At 40.6% G+C, this 25325-nt stretch overlaps 2 protein-coding genes across 3 annotated transcripts in view; one reads left to right on the top strand and one right to left on the bottom strand.

Annotated features, from left to right (window-relative positions):
- TG (thyroglobulin) overlaps positions 1–25325 on the bottom strand; it is a 148057-nt gene that overhangs the window by 38276 nt on the left and 84456 nt on the right. The gene's annotated exons all lie outside the window — the stretch shown is intronic.
- Positions 1344–24398, top strand: SLA (Src-like-adaptor). 2 transcript variants are annotated; one of them, XM_008637489.2, is made up of 9 exons: positions 1344–1549; positions 6833–6926; positions 12949–13048; positions 16379–16465; positions 17787–17890; positions 19409–19540; positions 21412–21544; positions 22475–22650; positions 23843–24398. In XM_008637489.2, exons 2-9 carry the CDS (start codon positions 6866–6868, stop codon positions 23890–23892), a joined length of 843 nt encoding a protein of 280 aa, XP_008635711.2. In that variant the 5' UTR covers positions 1344–1549; positions 6833–6865; the 3' UTR covers positions 23893–24398. The 2 variants fall into 2 exon arrangements, with proteins under 2 accessions (XP_008635711.2, XP_017594551.1); XM_017739062.1 differs by having other exon boundaries at positions 1346–1549; positions 22475–24398.

Raw genomic sequence — 25325 nt, 5'->3', positions numbered from 1 at the left:
GCGATTTGCTGTGTTTCCAGCACATCACGCTCTATCAAGCAAGTCCAGCCTCTCCTTTAGTGTGACCAATCTCTCCTGCTGAGACTGAGACTTGGCCCATTCCCACATGCATCTTAGGATGTAACCTTACTTCTTGTAAAGGCACAAAGATCATCAGAGGCAGCCTAAGGCAGAGGGTGGTGAGAAGGATCAGGAAAAGTCTCTGCCTCTGCCTATTTGCACATGCAGACATCCCCTAACCCATGATATTTTAGTAATTCCAGAGACACTGTTCATCAGTTTGGTGAATGCCATTAAGGGACATGCATGTCACATCCTTGTGATTTGAAGAAAGCAAGAAGGTCCTAAACAATCAAAATATAACTGGCCTGGGTAACCATGGAGCTGTGCTATGGACTGATCAGCTTATCAAACTCCCTAGTGCTTTCCTGTCCCTTCAGACTGAGGACTGCTAGTACAGCCCATCAAAGAGAAAGAATATTCTCCTGAAATTAGCAAATTACCAATTTTTGCACAGCTTTGGGGATTTGATCGGTGTTTCCTGGTTTCAACAGCAGTTACACAACAGCTCCCACATAAGTACCTACTTGGAGCTACTCTGGTGTGAAGTAGGAAATCTGCTTGGGCTTGCTGGGTTTTCTGGTGGGTTATCTTGTTTTCTTTGGGTTTGTTGGGGTTTTTTTATATTTTCCTATACAACGTTACGGATATGAATTTTTCAGATCACATCTTGATTACAAAAGCAAAGGGCAAACCTTAATAAATCCCTTTGACTTCTATATTCATATCCACAATACAGTATTCTTCAGTGCCTTTACTCAAGTTATTTAACAGGCCAGTATCTTGGTTCCTCCATCTCAGACACTGAGATGAGGACAGTCCCTGCACTTTTTACAACTAATGAGAAAATGGGCTTCATAGACAGGCTTTCAATCCATATTTCTTTATTGCTGATCTTAAGCTTCAAATATTTGCAGACAGATATTTTGGGGTACAGAGTGAAGCGTAATGCAAAGGCTGCATTCCTATAGAGACTCAATAAGAGTGAAAACAATGCTTTGTGCCTCTTCCTGTCTGTCAGAAAAAAATAGCAAAACTGCATAAAACAAAACAGTTGGGGAATGAGCATTACTGGATAAATAAATTCAGAAGAAGAAGAAAAAAAAAATAAACCCTTTTTCTATAAGTAATGTAAACCGGGTTATTTTCCTCAGTTTTTATATCTGCTAAAACCAGCCCTGATGCAATACATTGAAAACCTCCCTGTTTTTCTCAGCCCATAGATAAAAAGTGCCTTCAGTAGTGACTTGCAACAGGAACCTCATCTGTTGCAAACACTTTGAGCCTTCCTTATTTCTCAGAGAGGAAGTATGTGGCCTGTTTGGCAAATGCTGCTCTACATGACAGCGTGAACTTCACAACACACTCATTCGACCGGCTGCTCCTCGACTTGATCAGCTAAACCTTGCTGGCAGCATGAGAGCAGTACTATGACTACGGCTTTTTTCAGAAATACTGCAACCTGGAATGCCATGCCTAGCATTTAAAGGTAATCACTGTTGTGATATATTTTAGATTATCTGCGTAAGAGACCAAATGTTTCAATTTTATTTATATACAAGGGTGTTCTATTTCATTAACAATGACAGTATTCAGACCGTGGATTTCAAGTGTCACTGAAGGCAGAAATAGAAGAGCCTGCCTTGATCCTTTTCATAAGGAGTGGTACTAAAGATAGGACAAGGAGTATTTCTACTCAGAAACCTCAGAGTAAGATAGATGCTTAGGACCTTATGCTGAGGCAAAGTGCATTTCACTATATGAAAATATGAGTCCACACATTAGTGGGTTTTTTATTCAAAGTGTTAGAAGTGTGCATAGTGTGGTATTTCTGTGTTGTTTCATGTTTGCATGTGTCTATGAATTACTTTGATGAGAGTATTATGTTATTCTTTCTAAGTGCAAAGGTATAAGAGCCTCAAAGCTGAAAGGATGTTCATTTTGATTAATGTTAAATTAAGGGATATTCACAAAAAGAAAAAATATACCGCTTCTGAAATCTAAGTTGTTTTGCTTTTTCTTTCCCCACATGAAAAATAACAGGATGCCGGTGCTTTCATATTCAAGCTAAATGAGATTCAGACATTACTTGTGAACCTTATTGAGAATTAAATCATGAAACCTTGGCAGTATAGATGTGAATATCAGGAAAAAAAAATAAAATAGGGTATAGCATCTCAGGAATGATAAATGTTCTAATTTTACTAGTCTACATTATTCCTTGTAGGAGGGCTTTACTTACGCGCCTTTTTATTCCTCTTATTATTTTCATTTCTTCATATTTACTAATTCTCAATCATATTACATATAACTTTGAGAAAGTTCTCACCAAGTGGAAGGCTTTCTTATGTTCCATGCTATTTAACTGCTGCAGAAGCATGTCTTCTCAGAGAACAAATTCTGCAAGAGGAAGTTACTGCTACATGTGCTGCACACAGGAACGGAAGGGGAAAATTGTACCACAGGTTTTGGGGTCACACCATGTAGGTCAGTGGGATTCCAGTCTTGACAGGTGAAGAATTAATATCTGCTGAGAGTTCTGATAAATAGGACACAAAGCTGGACTGGGACTGTAGATGTTTCCTCACCTTCCTTTCGGCAGCAAAGATCCCTAAGCCCTGATAGCTGTGTGCAAACAGCCACGGCTGCAGCAGACGCCTTTCCTTGGACACCATGTGCACAAGTGGAAAAGGGAAAGGAGGAAGGACCAATGCTTGCAACACTGCAAATGTGATTGATCTTAATAGTTAAAATCAAATTTTCACTGAGGAGGTGGCCAGTGAGCAGAAGTGCTGCAGGCAGATTTTGGTTCCCAGCAGCCCAGTGGTTCCTCTGAGCTGAACAGCAGCTGCACTCCATGCAGGGCTCCAGGTACATAAGATACAGTGAATTTAGAGTCTATCATTTCTCCTTAATTCTTCCCAAATCACCCTCAGTGAATTATTTTCTTTGGATCTGGCATAATTATCTGCTTCTGTGATGGAAGGATGACACTTCTACTTGTAAACCAAACTCTGCCATCAAGTTTAGATATAAGGAACAATTTTTTACAATGAAGGGGGTGAAACACAGGTTGCCCAGTGAGGTGTTAGATGCCCCATCCTTGGAAACATTCAAAGCCAGGTTGGACAGGACTCTGAGCAACCTGATCTAATTGCAAATGTCCCTGTCCATGGAGGGAGGGTTGGACTAGGTGGCTTTTAAAGGCCCTTTCCAACCCAAATTATTCTGATTCAATGAGGTCAAATGAGATGCAGTGCCTGGAGCAAATTTGCTATTTCAGAAGATTATCACCTATAAAACTGTTACCGTTCTTCTATTGGTTTCAGTGAAAAAAATTGGTTCACAAGATCTTTAAAGCTTCCAGTAAGCCTAGTTTTCCAGAGTCTCAAAATTTCAGAAAACGACACAAGAATTTATCATCCAGCGATGGAATGGATTTGTATTGTGCTGACAATAAATCAACACAAACACAAGATACTTCAGCCATCAAGTTCTATCACTCACTTCAGAGTAAATGGTTTAAGGAAACAACATTGTTTCAGAAATATGACTCCAGTTTGTACACTCTTAGTTTTGAAACAGTCTAGAACAGATATGCCATCACCAGCAAGCAAGCAGAAACTATCTTTTGCCTGCCCTATTTCAAACACAACTTCCAGTTCCTTCCATCTGCACCCCATTTTCAGATATCTGAAGGTTGAGTCATATCTCAGAACATTCACTCCACCACCTTTGACTGGACTATTGGAACCTTTACTCTGCCCATGTGCATAATGACAAGTGGCCTTGGTAGTAAAACCTAGTCTGATGCCTCATTTTCCTTTTAATCACTTTGGTTAAGTGAATTAACAGCAAGGGTCAGAGCTTTCCATTTTTTAATATTTATTGAGCACTTCTGCTGTGAGTCTGAAGAACATCTTGAACTCTCTGTCCCTTTCACAACTTTATGCTATCCAATGGTAGTGACGGTAAAAGAGCACGGAAAATGCAATAAGACTCAGCAAAGTGCCACGTTAGTGACGGCAAAGCCCAAGACGTCACTGCTCCTCACTCTTACTGAAAGAACATTACAACGTTTGCATTTTCCACAAGTCAGATTCTTCCACGTCTAAGGCAGCAGCACGGAGCTGCACGCTCTGTCCCACTGACTTCAGGGTGCTTCGAGAACAACACTGCCTGGTATGGCAGGAGTGAACCAGGCTGTGCTCTGCAAAAATATGAAGTAGGAACTTGCCTATTGTCCAGTATTTAATCCCTCTGGACTAGACAGTGGTTTAATTGCAAACAATGTATAAGCAACCCTGAAAAAACACTTCGGGTATTTTTAAAGCAATGTTCAGAGTTTAGATCCTTAAATACCATCTAGGAAAATGAAGGTGTCTTGGTGAAATGTGCTGTGCTTTTAGAAAGATTGAAAGCCTAAAGTAAAATTTTCAGAAGTCTTTCCACGCGCATAAATACTACGTATCACTTTCCAAAGTGACTCGGGCACACCTGAAATTAGGAGTAGGAAAAAGGCCCTTGGTCACAACCCTGACATTTGTAGGATGACATTCTCCCCAGCCTTCAAATAAAAAAAACCCAGCATGAAGTGGTACTTAGAGGTAGGACTCTTTTTTCTTTTTTCCCCCCCAGACTTTTGGGACACAAAATTCAAGCAATTCTCATCTAAATATCAATTGCATGTGTCAAAATTACAGATCGACATAAGATGTTTATGCTGTCATTCTTGCCATCTATCTGGACTTGCACAACGTTTTTGGTAACTATATGTTAGATTCTATACACTGACCAGGATTTGAGCTTCCCTTTTAAAATACTGCAAAAATGCATCTACAAGAGCACAGAGCTCAGCAGAGGTTATCAGTCCAGGTATTTATCTCACTATCCTGGCTGACTTTTTCAGCCCTGTTGAGCTCTATTGCTGTGTCCAGGAAATTTTTCTGGCTAATTTGAAGACGAGCCAGGAACATCTATAACATCTGTAGCCAAAGTACTGGCTGCACTACTCCTCCTATGGTTTACCTCTTATCTTTGATGGGATAAAAGTAAGAAAATGAGTCAATAAATTAAAATTGGGTCTTGCAGAAAAATAATCATAATTAGATCAGGAAATTATGATCTTGCAAGCAGACAGTGCCTGACAAAGTGAATTCTAGTTTCAATTTTAGAAACTTAGGTGCATTTACATGGAGAAAGATTTTTTTTTTTTTCTATCAAGAGACCTTTTTTTTAAAACATAAATACCCAAGTAGTTTATTTAAATTTGAGGGTGCTGTTTTATTCAGCTTCTAGGCTTCTTCTATCAGGCAATGAAACACGTTTTTGTTCTTGTGAAAGTAGGTTTCAGATGCTCGTCAGAAAGACATTGGCACAGCTGCACCCTCCAGATGTGCCACAAGCCAGTTCTGAGTGCATGAAGAGATGGGGTGATGCGCCATTTGGCCAGTGAAATAGAGAATTCTAGCAAAGAGCCTTTGGGAACAAGCACTAAGAAGCTTGGAAAGCAGATGAGGTGGAGTCAAACTGTGCACTACCATCTGTTCTAGCACTGAGCTCCTTGCATTAGATAAGGGACAAATTTTCTTTCCTTTGAATGGCATTTTATTCTGTAGGATGTCTTCCCAAACTGTCTGTAAGACATTAAAAATGTATGGTATTAATCAACATACTGAAATTCTAGCAATCTTATCCCAAAAGACAATCAGCAATAAAGTCTTGCTGATGTCAGCAGTTCTGCTTCTCAGGTTGGACACCGCTCCAGCTGACCCCATCAGGCTAGCCTGTGGAATTGAAGAGCAGCACACCAAAGTCAGTAATCATCTTTGAAATATTTAAGCTAGAAAAGGCCACAAGATGCAGAATACTCACACGAGTAGAGTTCTAGAGTTCATGTTAACATTTTCACAGGGCAATGGACAGAATATATTTTTAAAAAAATAATTGCCCATCAGCTGGTGGTGTCATTTTGCTTTAAGGTACAGTTTTTAAATAGATATAGCTTGTCATCCTCTGCCTCTGAAAATATCCTGTAGCATGAGACACCTTCCATATTCAAAATGTTTTTCTCTCTGCCCTCTGTCGGGGAGAATTAGGATGGCTGCAGCAAAACTGTGAGAAGCAACTGTTCCTCTCACAGTATTTAATTCCACAATTGTCTGATACTGTTTCTTGTACAATCACCAAAACTTTTGAAGATAAGTATCTGAGGAACTTACACTGCTGGCTTTATGCAGGAGGACTGTTTTGAGAGCAAACATTTTTTTAGGCAAGGTGTTACTTTAAAAAAGCCCACATTTGCTGAGGGCACAACTGCATCAGAAAAAAAGCCCAAACCCACCAAGCTATGTTCTTTGTGTTCAGTAGTAAACCAACATAATATACACACAGTGCTGAAAACCAGGGACATCAGTCTAATTAGATCCTTTGTAGCCTCAGAACCCCAAATGCTGAAAATACGTTTTGTATATGAGATGCCCATATGGGCACAGCTCTGCTGTTACTTCCTATTGTGCTGAGATACTGGTAATGGAAACTTTTACTACATCATGTTCTTCTGAGCTAGCTGTGGTTTTCTGCTATTCCCCTGATAAAAGCACCAGAGTGGTGAGAGTTTAGTGAGTATGTAAAACCCTCGCATGAATTTGACACAAGAGCTCTCAAAAGCAAAACTGTGCGAAATTGGAGACGCCCAAACGAGGTCATTTCTCATCTGTTGGCACAGCAGGTGTTATTGTGATGTTAAATTTCAATGTCTGCTTTGATTTAGTTCCGAAGAACTTTGACAGAATTAGCGAGCACAATGGGAAATGCTGTGAAAATTCCAAGAGCCTCTGAGGAAACAAACGTGCCAAGCCAACCGGGTAAGCACTCATTTCATTCCTTTTGGGAGAAAAAGATGTTCACGCTACATGATAGACTCAGCCATGTGTCTGTCTTCACCCGCCTGACAAGAGCAGGCAAGTGCGTGGCTGCCCTGGGAGAAGGAGGGCATCCACCAGACAGAGCTTATATTTAGCTACATTCTAGCTCATTTTCCAAGAAGCACTTTAATTAAAAACCCCAAATGTTAAACGTATTATTTGCTGGTGCTCCTTGAAAGATGTTCCTTCCAAATCAGAAAGCACTGAAAAGCTATTTCAGAAACAAGGAATGCTGTGTTTTGACATAATTGCATGTGATATTTTATATAAATTTATTCTTGAAATTTGGGGTTCCTTCATTTAAGGTTAAAAATTTTAATGATGTTATGCTTCCATTGAACCTCATTTCCATCCACTGTCAGACAATTGCATTAAAAGTAGCACACAGCCAACCTGTCACCAGGTTTATCCATAAAGGCCATAGAGGAATACAAGTTTCATAGGGCAAGCTGCCAAAACAGAATATAGCACATCTGCCCTCTGGATCCACATGTGAATAAATCAGGTTGCAAATCCCTCCCTGCCACCTCTCTAGCCTGGTAGAGGTCATCCATCAGAGAGGGAAAGACAGAGGGATTTGGTGATCTGCTGCTACAAACTGGGAGTGAGTGGGTGGAGAGTCAGTACAGCCTCAGCCCTCATGGTGCACTAATACAGCCAGCTGGCACAAGAGCTGCAATAAATCACTCCCCAAAGGTGAAGAAGAGAAAACAATTTTGGGTTTTTCCTTTAGGTTTGTGGTGGGGTTTTTTAGTTGTCTTTTTTTTGAATGGGGAAGGCATTAATCTAAATTTCTGGGTTTTTCCATGAAAGATTTTCTGATCGGATTGCTCATAATAATAAGGATATGGAATCAGTCTGGTTTCATTGTTGCTGCAAGGAAACCCAGCCCTGCTCTTAGTATGGTAAGGAACTAGCTGAGATGGGCAGCCTTGCAGCCCTAGAGGTCCTGATATAGCAGAAACCAAATACTGCTCAGCATATTACTAAATTTTTTTTCCGTGAAGAAGAGTGCCTTATGCTGCTATTCCCAACAACTGCTGACACAAACACCACGTATAAACACCAAAACAGAGACATGCACTCACTCAGAGCAGGACCTCACTGATGAGCATGCCATGGCTGTGACCAAGTTTGTACTGATCCTGCACATGCTAAAAGTCAGAATTTAGCAGGGCTGAAAACAACTGCAACCCTTTCTGTGATGGAAATAGAACATACCCCTAAAAGACAACTCAGTAAACACTGATAGCACAGTGATTAAAAGGGGAAAATATCCATTTAGGAATTCAGGTTTCAATCTACTTGAACTCTCCTACACATCTAGCACATCTAGAAAGGTGTGGTGTTAATCCTGCCTGACCTCCTGCTACCACGGGGGGAGAGAACAAGTCTCCTGTAGCTGCAGTGGCACCTGCCAAGGGCATAGGGAAATCTCAGATACTCTTACAGCTGAAATTGCACCAGATACCTATGTTTACTCATCCAAAGGCAGGGGCTTTGCCACAAAAATGATCAGAGTGATGGAACACCTCTCCTATGAGGAAAAGTTGGGAGAGTTAGGGTTGTTCAGCCTGGAGAAGAGAAGGCTCCAGGAAGACCTTATTGCAGTCCTCAGTACCTAAAGGGGGCTTATAAAAAAGATTGGGATGGACTTTTTAGCAGGGTTTGTTGTGATACAACAAAGGATAATAGTTTTAAACTAAGATAGGGTAGATTTAGACTAGATATAAGTCTATAAGACTTATAAGAAATTTTTTACAGTGACGATGATGCAACACTAGACCAGGTTGCCCAGACTGGTGATAGATGTCCCATCTGTAGGAACTTTCAAGGTCAGGTTGGACGGGGCTCTGAGTAACATGATCTGGTTGAACATGTCCCTTCTCATTACAGAGGGTTGGACTAGATGGCCTGTAAATGTCCCTTCCAACTCAAGATAATCTATGATTCTAAGATTGATCAGCCTACATACCTCTTTGAATCCATCCATGTCTTAGTCTGGATCAGACCAGCATCTTTCATAATGGCTTAGATGTTGCAAATGAAAGTGGGGAATTCAAACATCAGTACTGTCATTCAAATCCAATGAAAAAAGATTTCTAAAAATGAACCCCATACTAAGTGTGTGTTGGGGTTAATCCAGTGAGCTTGTATCTGTTTGCCTTCCTGAGCAGATCAAACTCCAAATCACATCACAAAACACAGAAGATTTCCACCAGGCCAGGAACAGACTTGGTTTAATTGAGGTGCAGGATCCAATCCATGGACTTTCAGTAGTCGAAATAGTTAATAGGAGATGTAGGTTTGACACTGGCTCATTTCAGTGAGACTGAATAAAATGAAGGACTGAAACAGAAGGGAAAGAATGAATGGAAAGAGTATCCAACAGAAAGGGGGAAGAAAACAGATAACTGGAGCCTGCAGACTTGATCTGCAGAGTGAATGTTCATCAGTCCTGTTTCAGTCCCTTGAAAGCTGCACTGAAAGCAAAAGCTTGTGCTTTCCTCACCACCAGTGTGCCAGTCTTGGTCCTGAGGAAGGGAGAAGTGTATAAGCTGCATTTCCCAAGGAGGCATTTGGACCCCAAAGATGATTGCACCCCATCTGCCAGCACACTGTACAGGCATCCCTGGCACAACCCAGGGACTGATGACAGAGTAGACAGAGCAGCAAGGGGTCATCAAGGATTGTGAGCCCCTCTCTGTCCTCCTTTGGGACCCTGAATGAAGGGTTAATCCTTTTGGGCTGTATCTGCATAACTCTCAGCTCCCAAGCTGGCTGGTTTAGATCTAGCTTGGGTACCAAAGTGTGACTCTGCAGCCACACCTTGTGGTGCTGCACAAACAGACTCCTAGATGCACGAGTGCCCTCCTTCACCCCGTCTGGTGCACACCATGCCATAAATCATAATATTTCTGCTGGACAGTAAAGCTGGATGATGCATGGAGCTGAACTCCAAACAGCTCATTCCCACTCTGAACGTGGACCACATCAGTGCACATCAGATTTTTGAGGGCAATGAGCTGGATCTGGATGCTCTGCCTATGCTCTTCTTACTCTCTAATAATGCTTCACAGTCCATTCCCAATGAATAAGTTGAAGGATACAATATTCAGTCTCACACTTTGCAAGACATGCAGGTGTGAAGACATCTAGAATTAGCATGTATTTCACATTCATTTCCTACTCCTAAAAAAACCACCCAGAATTAACACCTGATTCAGTGGAAATGATTGTGCTTCGCTCTTTCCACTCTAACTTTTGAGTTGTTCCATTTCAGACGTAACCTACATTTGCACTGCGGAGGAGAGCTTGTGTTAGATAAACTCAGGCAAATCTTTTTTACTGTTACATCTTGAAAGTGTGGGGAGCTCATGAGATCAAATGTGTTAGATCACTGTGAAAATTAGGTGTGGAGAAAGAGAGTAATTTGTTTAGTTCCTGTTTCCAGGCTTTTGTGTTTGTAAGGCACTAGTACAGGTTCTGTGAAATGTTGTAGGGTGTGATGGGGTATTTTGCATGGCCAAAAAACCCAGTGAGGTTTGACTTAAATACCAATCAAAATGAAGTGAAGAAGGAGGGGGTTCTCTCCTTTCCTTTCATATATACTTTTATATAACTGTATGCAGTTTAAGAGGTAACATTTGCATGCATGTGGAAGATAGAACTCTGACAAATTCCTTCCTTTTCAGAACTACAAATTGGCATGCAAAATTGAAACAAAAATTAATATAAATATGAAAGTGTAAGCAAAGTAACACAGGTCTTGCTAGAGTAGAAAAAAAGTCATGTACCCCACAGTGTGTAATGAAATGCAAATAACCAGTAAGCAAGGAATGAGAGCAGAAAAGCACTTGTCTTCTACTCTTTGCTTATGGAAGCAGAATATTTATAAATAAACAGCATAAATTTAAAAAGCATTGCTAAAGACATTGTCCTTAAGCTAAAAAAAGTTATATTCCATGTAGTGTTACACGTTGTATTACAACCTGCAATGAGAAATTAAGTGATGGCACTTTATCCTCCTTTTGCTATTTTTAAAATGCACCTTCTGGCTTCTATTTCTTGTAGTAGCCCTGGGTAATGATTTTGCTTTTTCAAAAAAGACTCAGAGTCAATGTTTATGTCTTGTTAGCCTGAGGTACTAATTAGTTTCATAGACAGGAGGTGCCACTAGATTTTCTGTGCAGAACAAGGAAGCCATCAAAGGCTTAACACAGAATTTTTTCAGCAGGGTTGAACTAAGTGTATAGTAAGTTGTATTAGACAAATCACAGTGATTGGCTGTACTGGACTAGTCCTGTATAATTTGGTGACACTGAGCAACTAAGAAAACCATGACAATACTAATACTAAACACACTCTCAAAATAATCATAGAATGGTTTGGGTTGGAAGGGATCTTGAAGATCATCTAATTCCATTCTCACTGCCAAGGGCAGGGATGCCATCCACTAGATCAAGTTGTTCAGGCCCCATCCAACCTGACCTTGAACACTTCCAGGGATGGTGCATCCACAGTGTCTCTGGGCGACCTGTTATGATTCTTTTCTGCATTCCTTCAGCCTTTTATTGTTTTCACTGTGAGTTGTTTCTAAGGCCCTGAGACACATAGGCTGAAAACACAGAGCCAGTTTCAGCATTCGTTCAGGATGTTGCGCCTAGGTTTCCCTAGAAAGCTGTTTTTCTTAAAGAGAAGTTGGCAAGCAATCTATATTAAATGAGAAAAAAATAACAAGATACAGTTATCTACAGAGAGATATGTCTATCTCTCTAATTTCTATCTCTCCTACCCTGAATTCACACCCATTTTTTCACATGTTGGGCTGCACAGAGAGGGAAGTATGGAGATCACACCACCCCTGCAAATGTACTGCTAGATGATGTTCCAAAGGATCAGGGCACTGATCCTGGTGGAGGCAGAGGGAAGCTTTGTCTCCCTTTGAGCTGGTGGAGGGTAGAGCAATGTGCAGAGGGAAGGAACTGCTTCCAGGAGAAACGCAGGAGGTGTATCGCACAACCCCTCTTGCCAGGACTTCTGCCAAAGAGCTCAAAACACCCAGCATGACACATTTCTGTATCTCCCAGCTGTCAGCATTTACTGGGCACCACAGATTCCAGCAGGATGAGGAGCATTTTATGTTTGACAGTCCCAGTCTTGTGTAAAGTGCCTCGTTTTCTCAGCTGCAGAAAACGAGGAGAACCCAGCACGTCTCCTACGCAGGGCTGCAAGACCCAGAGTTCATCCCTGCGGATGTAAAAGATCCTCTCTGCTGATCTCTTTGCTGATCTCAGCTCTGCAAATTGCCATCATACTATGCTTTAATCTTAAACACCCATGTGCCTCTTTTCTTTCATTGAAGCTCAGGGCATCTTGAGCTACCACTAGTTGCCACAAAAGGGTGAGAACAAAGTGCAGTGGATGTTCATCAAGCTCCTTTAAAAAGTAATGGAAATGGGCAATGATGGCCACACTCTCATTGACCTTGATCTAAACTAATTTCACACCTTTGAAAAGTATCAGTGGTGTTAAACAATGGATGGAACAATTCAACATGCATCTTCGTTTTCTTAAATATAATGCAACAAAACTGTAACTGGAGGCAATTAGAGACAGTGGCATTAATCAGACTGGGTTACTTCCTAATACTATAAATACTTACTAATTTTTCACTTTCAAACTGAATATGTCCTTTAAATATTGTAATTACTAGAAAAAGGGGTCTAAATTTAGTTGCTTAGAATTAACCACATGACTTTTTTCATTTCTAGTATCTTCACATTCCTCTTATACATTTATAGGTTCATCTTTAGCTCTTTATGTTAATTAGGTGACATTTCAGAGATTTTTTGTTCCCATTTGACCTACTACATAAAATCTATCATACTTAAGGAAAAATCCATTTCTGTTTCAGAACTCTACCTTTGTTTTAAGTGACATTTTCTTTCTTTTTTCACAGGTCAGGAGAGTGACTTCCTTGCTGTTCTCTATGACTATCCTTCAGCAGACATAAGCCAACCTATATTTCATGTAGGGGAAAAACTACGTGTGCTATCAGAGTAAGTCGATCAATTTATTTTTAAATTAGGTTTTATTACAATTAAACAAAGCTGTGTTTTCTGCACCTGGCCCAAACTGGATGCAGTTCAGCAGAATGAACTGAGTTCAGAATTTTCAAGGAAGGATGCTTAGCCATAAGGTAAATTTCCATGTAGCTTAAGGATTTGGGATTACAGATTGTTCGTTGATCCTTAGATTTCTCTAAGGTTTCTCAAGTTGTATTCAGACTCTATTCTAAAATAAGACTAAGAACAGAATTCTGCTTTGAAAAATGATTATGAGAAAGTATTCTCTAAATGCTAGTGGAAAACAGAGTAAGAGCCAAAATAGGTTGAATCACATAGAAAAGAAAAATCATTCTGAATTTCTTTATGTCAAGTGTGTCTGTCGTTCTCTCTCTCACCCTTTTTAATCTAACAACTGCATTATGATTAAGTCTTACAATTTCATCTTGCTTTAAGGCAAATCTAACAAAAAATTTAAAAAAAAAGTGGTGGTTTTGTTCTTCTTTTTCTATTTTTTAATCGATTCTGCATTTTCTTAATGGGGAAAAAAAGAAGTCAGCAATTTCTCAGCCAGTTCCATTCAAAAAGTTTAAGAACCCCAGAGGGAAGTAGGCTTAAGAGCAGTAGTTCAGACTGACATTAAGCATAGCACAAATATTGCCAGACACAGGAATGAGAGCACTTCCTGAAAAATGGAAACCAGCAGCTCTGATGTTCTTCTATGCACAACTTGTATCAGCACACAGTGACCTCTTGGAAGTTACTTGGCCCCACAGCCACTATTTGCACTGCTCAAAATGAAATGAAAGACTTCATTTTTACAGCTGGTGGAGCAGACGGATTCAACGGGAGACCAGACACATTAACAGTAGAGAAATCCTCAGAGGACTTCTAAACTTACTTAAAAAGATTCTCAACCAGAGAGTCAAATGGCTGGAGGAGAGAGGTACTCAAGAGAATCATCACAGATGACTGATGAACTCTCAGACTCTTCTCCAGGCCACCATGACCTGCAGTGGCCTTTGTCAGTCACAAGACACAGGCCTATGTGGACCTTTGGTCTGACCCAGAATGGCTGCACTTTTGTTCTGCTGACACAGTGCTTTCCCTGCCTTCCTGAACCTAAAAGTCCCAAGGCTCAGACAATACCACCAGATAAATTTTCTGCTGATGGAGAGCTTCTCTAAACCAGGGGAATTATTCTCTGGTAGCTTCTGGTATAAACCTTGCTGCAGTTTGCAGAACATACATGACATGGTACAACAACTGCTTTAACTTGGAAATTCCGGCTTAAAGCCTCACTCTCAGCTTTCATCAGCTACAGGCCCTCACATCACCACATGACTGCCTTTGCCCATATCAATGGGAATTATATGTGTGGCACATCATGTGCATACACATGCTGCAAAGTACAATCTACTGCAGGAACAACTTCCAGAAGAGCAGGCTCTTGCAGCAGAAGTTTTTGATGTGTTTGTTGTGCAGTGATCAAGGACTTCTCCTGATGGATAAATAAGAGCCAAAGAAAGCCTTGATGGGAACTTTCCTCTTCCTGTTTTGAATCATGAGCTTGTTCACAGAAGACATGACAGTCCAAAGCTCTGTGCAAACCACTGTCCTAATGAAGGACCTGTTCTCCCCTACTGGGGCACATGCTGATGCCAGTAAGAATTGTTTGCCTACAGCCTCTTCCTGTTCATAAGCTGTAATTCTTTTTCCCAAATCATTTAAAGTAAAATACAGTAAAAAAGAAGAGTAGCATGGCATGACCAGAGCACAGGTGATGAGGAGTCACCACAGAAGAGTCAGCATAAGCAGGCAGCACCTACTGATCCTACAACAGCAGCTTTTCAGCCTTCTACCAAAGTAATGATGTGTAGTGGTAATCAGCCCCACCAGCCCTGCCAGGAACAGGACATATGGAAACTCCACAGGAAATGCAACTCCTCACACTGTGAGGAGACATTTGTGACTGCTCTGGGTTGGCAGAATTAGATAAGCACCACTGGCACAGCTTCTCAGTCCCCACACTGGTCAGGCAGCTTTCATTACCAGATGAACAACGGCATTTGGTTGCCAGTAGTCAAACCAAATGTCCTCCAAGATTCGCCCCAATCTACATAATTTCTGTAGTTCCCGCCCCAGGAGAGATGTGATGCTTTGGGATTTTTAATCATCATAGGGATCTTTCAGGTTTAGTAATAAAGTTTGGAGGGAGAGAGATGATGAGTCTCTCCAGTTTTTTCCTATTGCAATTCTGGTTCTGTCAAGGAGAGTCCTGGGGGTAAAAAAGACCAAAATAACCTAAAGCTCTTATAGATAAATTCACTTTAGGTGGAAAACCAAACCCAAAACTTTTGAGGTATCCTGAAATTTCCAGCTCCAACCAGTAGATGCTTCCCTTTTTCCCTCAGCACAGACATTCTGGACGATGGTTTCAGCAGTTATAACTCATGACATCTAACCTGAGTGATTTCAACTCAGCTGTTTTGACACACACTGAGACTCTGCAGTCTGCAGTATGGACATTATTCTGGGAGCATTTATATGAACATCCACAAAACCAGCATTCAAATACAAGACACTATTATTTGGACTCAAACTCTTAAAGGGAAGGTGGAGAGAAGCCATCAGTCATCAGCATCCTTGCACTATGACTAAAGCTCTACACATCCCTGTGAAAATTCTTGGTACCCTGTATTTCTGAAGGGATTCAAGAGCCAAAGGCAGCATTCAGAACCACAGCAATATACTATATTATATTCTCTAGATATACTAGAGAAAATACATATGTCTGCAGCTTCAGCTACAAGGTCTTTTTTTATTGGAGTCTGGTCTGCAACTCATGGAAGACAAGGAAAAGAGTAAACCACGAACGAGGTTCTGTTGGACTGAAAGCCTGTTCCCAAGCAGACAGGCTCCATTTCCCAGGAACCTCTACCCTGGTTTCACATGGCTGTCCAGACACAACACACTCAGCTGTAAACCGAGTATCTTGGACACCAGTACAAGTCTAGCTGTGGGAAGGCAGAGCACAGCATGGTTTAACCACTGAGTTCTTCTTTCAACTACAGAAAAATATTTTATTACTTACGTAATTTAAATGGAACAAATGTAGCTTATTTTTGTGTCCAAATTTATTCTCAAGTAGGTTTAGAAATGGAACTACTCTAAATGAAACCAAACTGGGTTCCTTTCTGAATACACAGTTTCAGGAGCACACACAGAAGACTGCAGGCTAAACTGAATGTCTTCTCTAATTTCCAAAATGATGACAAACTCTGAAAATACATCTGAAAATACCCTTCTCATGTTTTCACACAGTGAAGGAGGCTGGTGGAGAGTCCATTCCCTTACAACGGGTCGAGAAAACTATATTCCAGGAAAATATGTAGCAAAGGTTTATCATGGGTAAGTAAATGCATTTCCCACAGCCTTTCAACACCACATTTTTACATATTCTCCTCTGATTACTCAGAGTTGTAATCCAAACAATGACAATAGTGACTTGACAGACAGAAATTTTATTTATTGACAGTCTAAAATAGCTCTTTTGAAAACTGAGAACATCAAATCCACATATAAATTTAGATTAATGGAAAGGAAAATCCTTCTTTTAAAAGCTGGAAAGAGCCAAAACCACCTCAAATGGCATATAAGATATTTAATATACTTCTGTTGCATGGACTGATCTCTAAGGCATTGATGAAGAGAGCCTATTTAGAATGGGTTTTTAATGTTTACAAGCAGTAAAATTTAAGCTAGGTTTGTTCATGAAAAACAGGCCAAAATGAACAAATAGAAACACTAATAAGTCATTCAAGAATGTAAACTTTCTCACTGGAAGAACTAAGGAAATTTCAGACATTTCTTGTTGCCATAGACACCACTCAGGGAAAAAAAAACATTAAAGCACACACTTAAAAGTTTTCTGGCAAATGTTTTAATACCTGTTTAATTTTAAGGATATGAACTGTGAATGTCACTGTGAACTATGCAAGTGCTTAAATTTTAACATGCTTTTACATCCTCCTGAAAAAGAGATGCTTTCCCAAAGGCAGGGCAGAGATGTGAGGGAATGGAAGCTACTTCCTGAAGCTTCAGTGACAGCAGACTGGGTCAAAGACATCAGAACAACTTTAAAATAAAATGCCAGTAGCTGTAGACCAGCTGAGCAAGCCCAGTTGCATGGTCAGACACTGGCTGTGGCAAAACACAGCAGTGCACCAAGCTATGGTGAAAATTTGTAGGACTAATTCCACTTTCCCTTATCCACAAAGCCCATTAACTTAAATGGTTGGACTGTTCCCTAGATGAAGCAAAATAATTGAGACTTATTTGGGGTTTATTCATGATACAATTTGGGGTTAACAAAAGTGGTTTAAATGAAAAAGAGAGATTTAACTAATGCCACAGATGTCGTCAATATACCACATGGATCTGCCCCCAGCAACTCAGATCAAAGCAGCTCAGAAAGTTTTGTTTTCCCTAACAAGTCCAAACCTTATGACTCTTCTCTTAACCTCACAAAGGTTAATGGAACTCAAAACCAGCAGTTTTCTCCATAAACTGGAGAAATATGCCTGAACATAGTTGAGAGAATAACTATAGAAAGCCACAATGTTATTTTTGCAGTCACTTTTCCTGGCTAATGTAGCACTTCCACAGCCACATGCTGGTCTCTGTTTCACTGGTGTCCAAATTTCAGAATTTGTTTTTTCCTGCTTCACAGCTGGTTATTTGAAGGGCTGGGAAGAGAAAAAGCAGAGGAACTTCTACAGCTACCCAACACCAAGGTTGGATCCTTCATGATCAGAGAGAGTGAAACTAGGAAAGGTGAGACAATACAGATTTCTTTCCCTCTTGACCTCAGGCATTAACAGTTTTCATATGGCTCAGTCCAAAGCCAGAAAGCGTATATAATGGGAAGGTGAAGGCACCCAGTACAGTGTGCCAGCCTTCACCAGTCACCTACTAGAAACAGGGTTATTGATGGCCATGGAAAGTTCCACAGGCATCAGCACAAACAAGACACAGTTGTTTAAACACTATTATTTACTTTGGTCGCATGCAAACCTCATGAGGCAGTGGGATTTTCAATGGAGGAAAAGTCACAGCTTTGCCTTGGTCCACAAAAGATTGATTCAAGAAGCTGGAAAACACCTACCTAGTAGCGGGGGTGGCTGATAAGTGTGTTTCCTATAAAAACAGGGAGGGTCTTTTATTTACTTTTAAAAAATGACAGGCCTTCAATTTTATTTTCTTTCTTTTGCTACATGGGAATTATACTGTACCAATGTTATACTTTCGTTTTCTTCAATGGGGACATAGAAACAGAATCTTAGAATATCCTGAGTTGTAAGGGACCCACAGGGATCACTAAGTCCAACTCCTGGCCCTGGACCACCCCAAGGATTCCACCCTCTGCCTGAGAGCATTGTCCAAACACTTCTTGAACTCTGTCTGGCTTGGTGCTGTGACCACCTCCCTGGGGAGCCTGTTCCAGTGCCCAACTACCCTCTGGGTGAAGAACCTTTTCCTGATATCCAACCTAAACCTCCCATGACACTACTCCCGGCCATTCTCGGGTCCTGCCACGGGTCACCAGAGACAAGAGATCAGTGCCTGCCCCTCCACTTCCCCCTCATGAATACATCTATGAAGTCTCCCCTTAGTCTCCTCTTCTCCAGGCTGAACAAATCTCCCATGCACAATGTGCTGTCTTCCTTTTCTGAAGCACCAGAACACACCCTAATACCATAATACTACAGATGAAAGGGAATAATACATCATCTATTCTGATGTCTTGCATACCAGAGGCCAATAGTTTCTTAATATCTATACTAAATTCAAAGAAATTTAAGATTAGCATTCAGTCCTTGCCAATAAATGCTGCAAAACTGTTCTAAACAAAGAAACAGAAAAATCCAAGTGGCCATTTCCTGGCAGATCTGCATTAGCAGGTCTCAGCTACCACATTATTCGAAGATGACTAAATCAGAATACCAGCCTGTGAGTCCGAGCTCCGTATTCAGTGGAAGGCAAACAACTTCTGTAAAGGCCTATTTCCTTTATGCCATTTCAAAAGGTCCCATACCAGCAAAAATAAAGGAAAAGCACACCAGAAATTTAAATTCACCCAAAATCTCAGGCCATGTTATACCCTTTATTATACTTATCTATATACATAAAGTATACTATATAAGTATGAATTAGGATGGCCACTCAGGTTTTTTCAGCTCTTTCTGAGATGTTTTGGGTAATGGCACCACATCTTACAGATACTCTATTCTGCTACAGATCCCCAACCAGAATTGCAGCCCTACTTTGGTGTAATTAGTTCTCTCTCTCCAGGGTTATATTCCTTGTCAGTGAGGCACAGGCAAGTGAAACATTACAGGATCTTCCGCCTTCCGAATAACTGGTATTACATCTCTCCACGGCAAACCTTCCAGTGCCTTGAAGACCTTGTCAACCACTACTCAGGTAAAAACAAGTGCAGAAAAAACATATTTTCCACTGGCAACTGTAAAACTATCTATCAAAGGTCCAGAACAAGAAGTTTTGTCTATGTCCAAGACTTGCAAATACTGCCACAGAACAAGCAATGAAAAAAGTTTTGGTATATACCTTTAACTTTATTTTTCATCCTAAGTAAAAATATGCTGCCCTTAACAGAATAACTGAAATCAATACAAGAACTCAGCTAAATAAAGCCAAATAGACTCTACCCGTATTGGTACAGGATATTATATGGCCATGCCAATAACACTATTTGGGCCAAACACCAGGGTCTGGCACTTCCCTAGAGAACTTCCAAATGCAGTTTGGAGGTCAGCACAGGTCAGGGACGCCCAGCCCCTCTCAGAGCACAGCTAAAGTCAAAGTGTAAGCATATAAAAATGTTCAGCTGTACAGATGCCATGTACCCATAATTCTGGGTTCCAGACTCTATTTGCCAACATGAACATGTTTGCCGTTCACTTATTTGCCATACAGACAGGCAGATAGCACCAGGGCATGCAACACCAGGTTCTCTATGCACATTTCTCTTAAGAACCACTAGAGCACACAACCTTATCTTCAGCAGAAAATTTTCAGAAATGTTTTAAGCTTCTTAGAAGTAGCATATGGCTGGAATTTATCAGCAAAACTTACATCAAGGGGTTCATGCTCTTAGCTCAATTGTAGACTCAGCTGTCACTGTTACTAATATCAGTCCAGTGGATGACACCTTTTTCGATGACAGTTTTCCAGATTTATGGCAATTTAACCTGTGTCAGAGAGGTAACTTGACAAACGACACAATTAAGTGGCTGCAGTTACCATGCATCATAATGAGAACATTCCAAAATGAGGAAGGAAATTGCAAAAAATGAATTGCCTAAAAAGTTACAAGAGAACAATAGGTTCTGTTCTTTAACAAGCAATGGGTGCTGTGTAATTTTAAAAGTGTGACGTTACTACACCTGAGTATTTAATAGGTAAAACAAAAAGTGTGCTGGCCAAAGAGTACACTGATAAAATGAGGAGAAAAGTCATATTCACATTCAAAAGAAGCAAATGAAACTTTCGAGTCCAATGATTTAAAGAGAGGAGTAAGAATTTGGACAGGAGATACATATATGTATTTGCATGTTAACTAGTTGACATATTTTACCATTTAGAAAAAAGCAAACAGTCGAAGCCTAAAATCGGCAGTGGGGCAGAACCCAAAACTTGTAACCATTAACATTTTTACTTGAGTTATAGGTGTAAGAGGAGACCTAGTTAGATTTAGCTCTCCTCCTTCCCCTACCATGAGATGATACAGAATCTCACCCCAAAATAAGGCTCAGAGATGTAGAACACCAGCACTCAGCCATGATGTTCTCTTCTTGGCTAGAAGAAAATCTGTGATGTTCCTAGTGGAGCAAAAAGAGTGTAGAGAGCAGAAACATTGATGAAAGTAACACGTGAACCTCAATTCATTCCACAGTCATGTTCTACAGAAGAATAGGTGCACACACAATCCAATCTGATCTTTCTTGCACTCGTGGCTGAGACAGTAAGAGGCAAAAGCAGAACTCACTGAGGGCTCAGAAAAACTGGGTTTAAGTTTCTGCTCCATCACAAACTTCCTTCTAGTCTTTGAGCAAGTCACTTTGTCTTTCTGTATCTCAGTTGCTCACTTGTACTGCATGAAATATCCTCAACAAGAAACTAAAAAGCAAGCATATGAGGAAAGGAAAAAATTAAGCCTGTGTTACTGTGTCCTTGCTGAGAACAGACAATCTTTTGACTGCTACTGCTGAGTCTGAAACTGTTTATTTGAGCATGCAAGTATTAACTGTCTGTGTATTCATTTCCCTGTTCAGAAGTTGCTGATGGTCTCTGCTGTGTCCTTACAACACCTTGTCTTACCCAGTGCACTAACAACAACACTGTGACAAATCCAGTTCCTCCTGTGGTGATGCGGAATAAAAATTTCAACTGGAGAAACATTCACAGGTACCACATACAACACAGGCTGCCAGAAACAACAGGGGTGTTTCCCAGCCTTGTATATACTTGTACTTGCAACACAGAAGACATAGCTATTTATTTCCTTCTCCTGAAAGCAGTTTTAAAGCTTGGACAATCTTCTGACATCAAGCTAACCCATGAAAACCGAATGCCCAACTCTCTAACTGATAATCTAGGTTTAACTTTTAAAGAAAGTGCAGTTAGCATTCAGTCATTTCTCCTATCCAGCTATCCATGCATTCATTCCCTTTGGGACTCCTGAGTCCTTTCACCAAGGGGCAGGTGTGAGAGCCAGGTCACAAAGCCCACTGACATCCACCATCCACCACTGCTGACCCATCCCCACCGATGTGCAGTGGCTCACAGGCAGGCCCTGGCAGGCAGAAGTGGCTCTCCCTTGTTCACACACCAGGAAGCAGCACAGGTGCAATGAACACATCATCCCAGAATAAACCTTTCCTGTTGTGTCTCTCTTAACACACAGCCCAATTAATGAGTTTTCTAATATCACAACTGCCACAAGAGAAAGTAGGTCAGGTTTCAGAAGCTGGGGAAACAACCACCCTCAGAAACAAAAGCACCTTTTACTTTTGAAGTGTATATTTCCCTCTACTACTCTTCCTTTACAAAACATTCATGTGCTTACGAAGGCAAGAAAATTTTGTGCAGTATTGAGGTAATTTTTCCTACAGATTAAGAAGAGAATATAGATGATACTTCCTTTCCAAGTGCCAAAAAATATTTAGATACAACTGTTGTACTGTTTTTTGAGAAATGCTAAGTGACAGAAATGCTCAGTGATTTATGAGGCAGGAATGTTTTTATACAACAAAAATAACGTTATTACGTTTAACAACTGTTACTATTATCCCAAGAGGTTCAGTCCAATGGTAACGAAATTTTGTTATTTTAAAGGCTGGAGGTGACTGAAGATGCCAAAAGCACCCTGGCAGCAATGGATGACTCTTGTCTCAGCTATGGCCTGAGAGAAAGCATTGCTTCCTACCTCTCCCTGACAGAGGATGACAACGCTTCTTTTGCAAGTGCCAGAAAGAAGAAATCCCAGTCTCTCATATACACAGGGAACAAACGTAAGAGTGCCCTTCACTTGCCACCTTCATACTATGAAGACTAAATATAAGACAAACAGGAAAAAACCAAAAAACTGACAAATTGGAAGAGAAACCAGAGCATCCTGTGGCTCTGAAGTCCTTTGACAGCTGAGAAATACAATCAGCCCAGCTGGTGACCAAATCCTGCAGTGCTTCTGCATTTCCTCTTCTGAATGTTAACCAGAGGCCTGCTCAAGGGTGCTATCTCAGCCATGGCATATGCTGGGAATGTTCCCAGTGCATCAGAAATGGCTCACAAGCAGGATAAACTGAGAGAGACTCTCAGTCAAAAGCCAAGTGGCGAAGGTGACTCTTCAGCAGGGGCAATGCCCAGCATTGTACAAAGGTGACTGCACAGGGAAGGACAAACTACAGCTCAAGAACTTAAATTAAGTCTTACTCTGGTATTCTCCATAAGGCTGAAAACCTTCTTTACAGAACCTATCTACACTGAAAAAAGAAGCCTTTTTCTTCTCAAGATAGACTTATGCATTGCCATTGAGAATGGGTCAGAAAGACATCAATAACCCCAAGAAAGTATCTAACATCTGGCATTCAAGAAGCACCTGATTATAGTGACTCCATACTTACCTTTTAGGAGAAAAAATTAAAGTCACAGACTTTACAAGTAGCATTTAATTAGGAGAAAAAATTAAAGTCACAGACTTTACAAGTAGCACTTAATTAATCTGCTGGCAATGGCCTGCAGTGTCATAAAATAGTAATGAAATGAAGAACAGGTTTAATTCACTGAGAAATGCAGTTCCTGCTTATCCCTGAGTGGGGGTTCAGGCATATCCAAACAATGTAACTCAGCTGCTCATAGTAAAGCAGATAAAACAGAGAAAAAAGGGGTGTTTAAGTGAAAAGTAAAATGTGATAATATTGTGTCTAACGGCAAAGGTTGGCTTGCAAAGGTGTGACCTTTTATGTGTACAGGAAGATATTTTAACTTTGAATTCTAAAGTCAGCCACATATTTATGTATAATATTTATATTAATAGCAGCTTTTTAAATAATTAAACTAAGATAAAAAATCAGTAACAGTGGATGTTAGAGATTTTTCCTAATTTCTTGTCTGAAGAGAGTTATGTCAAATAGTAATTACACTTTCCATCAAATCACTTAAGGATTAGAGGGTTTTCTGAAATTTCATTTTTTTTTTTTACAGGTGTGTACCCTTTCCTAAGTGACAAAAGAGCAGGTAGCATGTTCCTTTGAACCTGCCTTGTGATTGCTTTCTAAACTGAGCAATCACTCATGTCTGCTGCAACCTGTGTTCTCGAGCTGAGTTGGTTTCAATCCAATAGTCTCTTGTACCTTTTTGCACAGATTTGGATAATGAAGGTTTGGAGAAATAGAGAATTGGAGAGATTATATGAAAATATATTTCACCTGTAAACACCTCTTAGGAAAAATCTACCTGCTCTTTAGTTCTTGTATCAATCAGGTCATTTGCACTAGCAAGAAAGGTTCAGAGATCAAAATATTTCACGGCTTATTTAAACATATTTCAGAACTTAAAGGGTGAGTATAATTTGGCCAGTAAACATTGAACCTCCAAAAGCAAAAGAAACTCAGGAACTCTAGGCATTTGTATAATCTAATTACTGTTACTGATTATTCATACATTACAGTGACTGTATTTTATCCATGAAATGTATATGGGGAGCATTACAGATTTCTAAGTCATGATTTGTATTTATTCATTAAAATAATATTCAGTAGTTGCTTTGTGTTGCTTTTAGAAAATGGAAAACCTAGCATGCAACTGGTACAAGCACCCAGCCTTGCAATACCAGCGCCAGAAGGTATCTTTGATGGAAGGTGACAAAGAATCCCCGAGCCCACACAATTGGCAGCACTTGGACACACTCTGTGAGAAGGGGATAAGGCATGTTCTGATGTTGACAGGTTCAACAATCACCAGTTCAGCTTGGAAAGGACCCCCAGGCGTCCTCTGGTCCAACCTGCCCTGTTCCAGCAGGGCCACCTTGAGCCATTTGCCCAACATCACGTCCAGATGGCTTTGGATTATCTCCAGGCATGGAGACTCCACAACCTGACCTGTGCAGACACTCTGTCACCTTCACAGTAATTACATGAGAAAGTAACAAAAACTAATTAAATGTGCCATAGGGATGGCTGGATTTCACAGATGGTTATGGGGAAATTCTGAGAGGTCTGGCCATTTTTACAATTAACTGAAAGACTATATTGGGAACCTTTTGGGAAACATGAGCTTTCAAGGGATGACAGTCCCAAGGTGATTTTATACAAATCTGACACTATCTACCTGAAATGGTGTCAGAAATACAAAATTTGGGTAGGGATGTAGCAAACTCGGATCATGAAGAAAAGTAACCAAGAGAGGTGGTTGGTTTGTTTGAGAAGGAATGAGACTGGTAAAGGAGGGAAAAAAGGAGATGGGAAAAGAGGGAAGAAAGGGGATCAAAAGAATAGCTAATTACCAGGGTCAGGGACATTTAGGGTCCATGTCAGACAGCCCTGCACCTGACTGCAGTAGTTTCAGAAGGGAAATAAACCTTCTCTTTCCACTATTGTCTGATCTGCTTCCATGGCCAGGAGGGACCTGGTGTCTTCCTTTGCATTGGGTGGAAGAAGGCTGGGAGCTGCCCTTGACACCCACCAGG

The sequence above is a fragment of the Corvus brachyrhynchos genome, unplaced genomic scaffold (genome assembly GCF_000691975.1).
Source record: "Corvus brachyrhynchos isolate BGI_N302 unplaced genomic scaffold, ASM69197v1 scaffold187, whole genome shotgun sequence".
Lineage (NCBI taxonomy): Eukaryota > Metazoa > Chordata > Aves > Passeriformes > Corvidae > Corvus > Corvus brachyrhynchos.
Note: the sequence above shows the minus strand (reverse complement) of the source record. Positions and strands in the feature narration are given on the sequence as shown.

Coding starts and splice junctions, on each gene's coding strand:
- SLA (XM_008637489.2), top strand. CDS start 6,866: ATGGGAAATGCTGTGAAAATTCCAAGAGCCTCTGAGGAAACAAACGTG. Junction 6,927..12,948: donor AAACGTGCCAAGCCAACCGG/GTAAGCACTCAT, acceptor CTTTTTTCACAG/GTCAGGAGAGTGACTTCCTT. Junction 21,545..22,474: donor AACTGGAGAAACATTCACAG/GTACCACATACA, acceptor GTTATTTTAAAG/GCTGGAGGTGACTGAAGATG.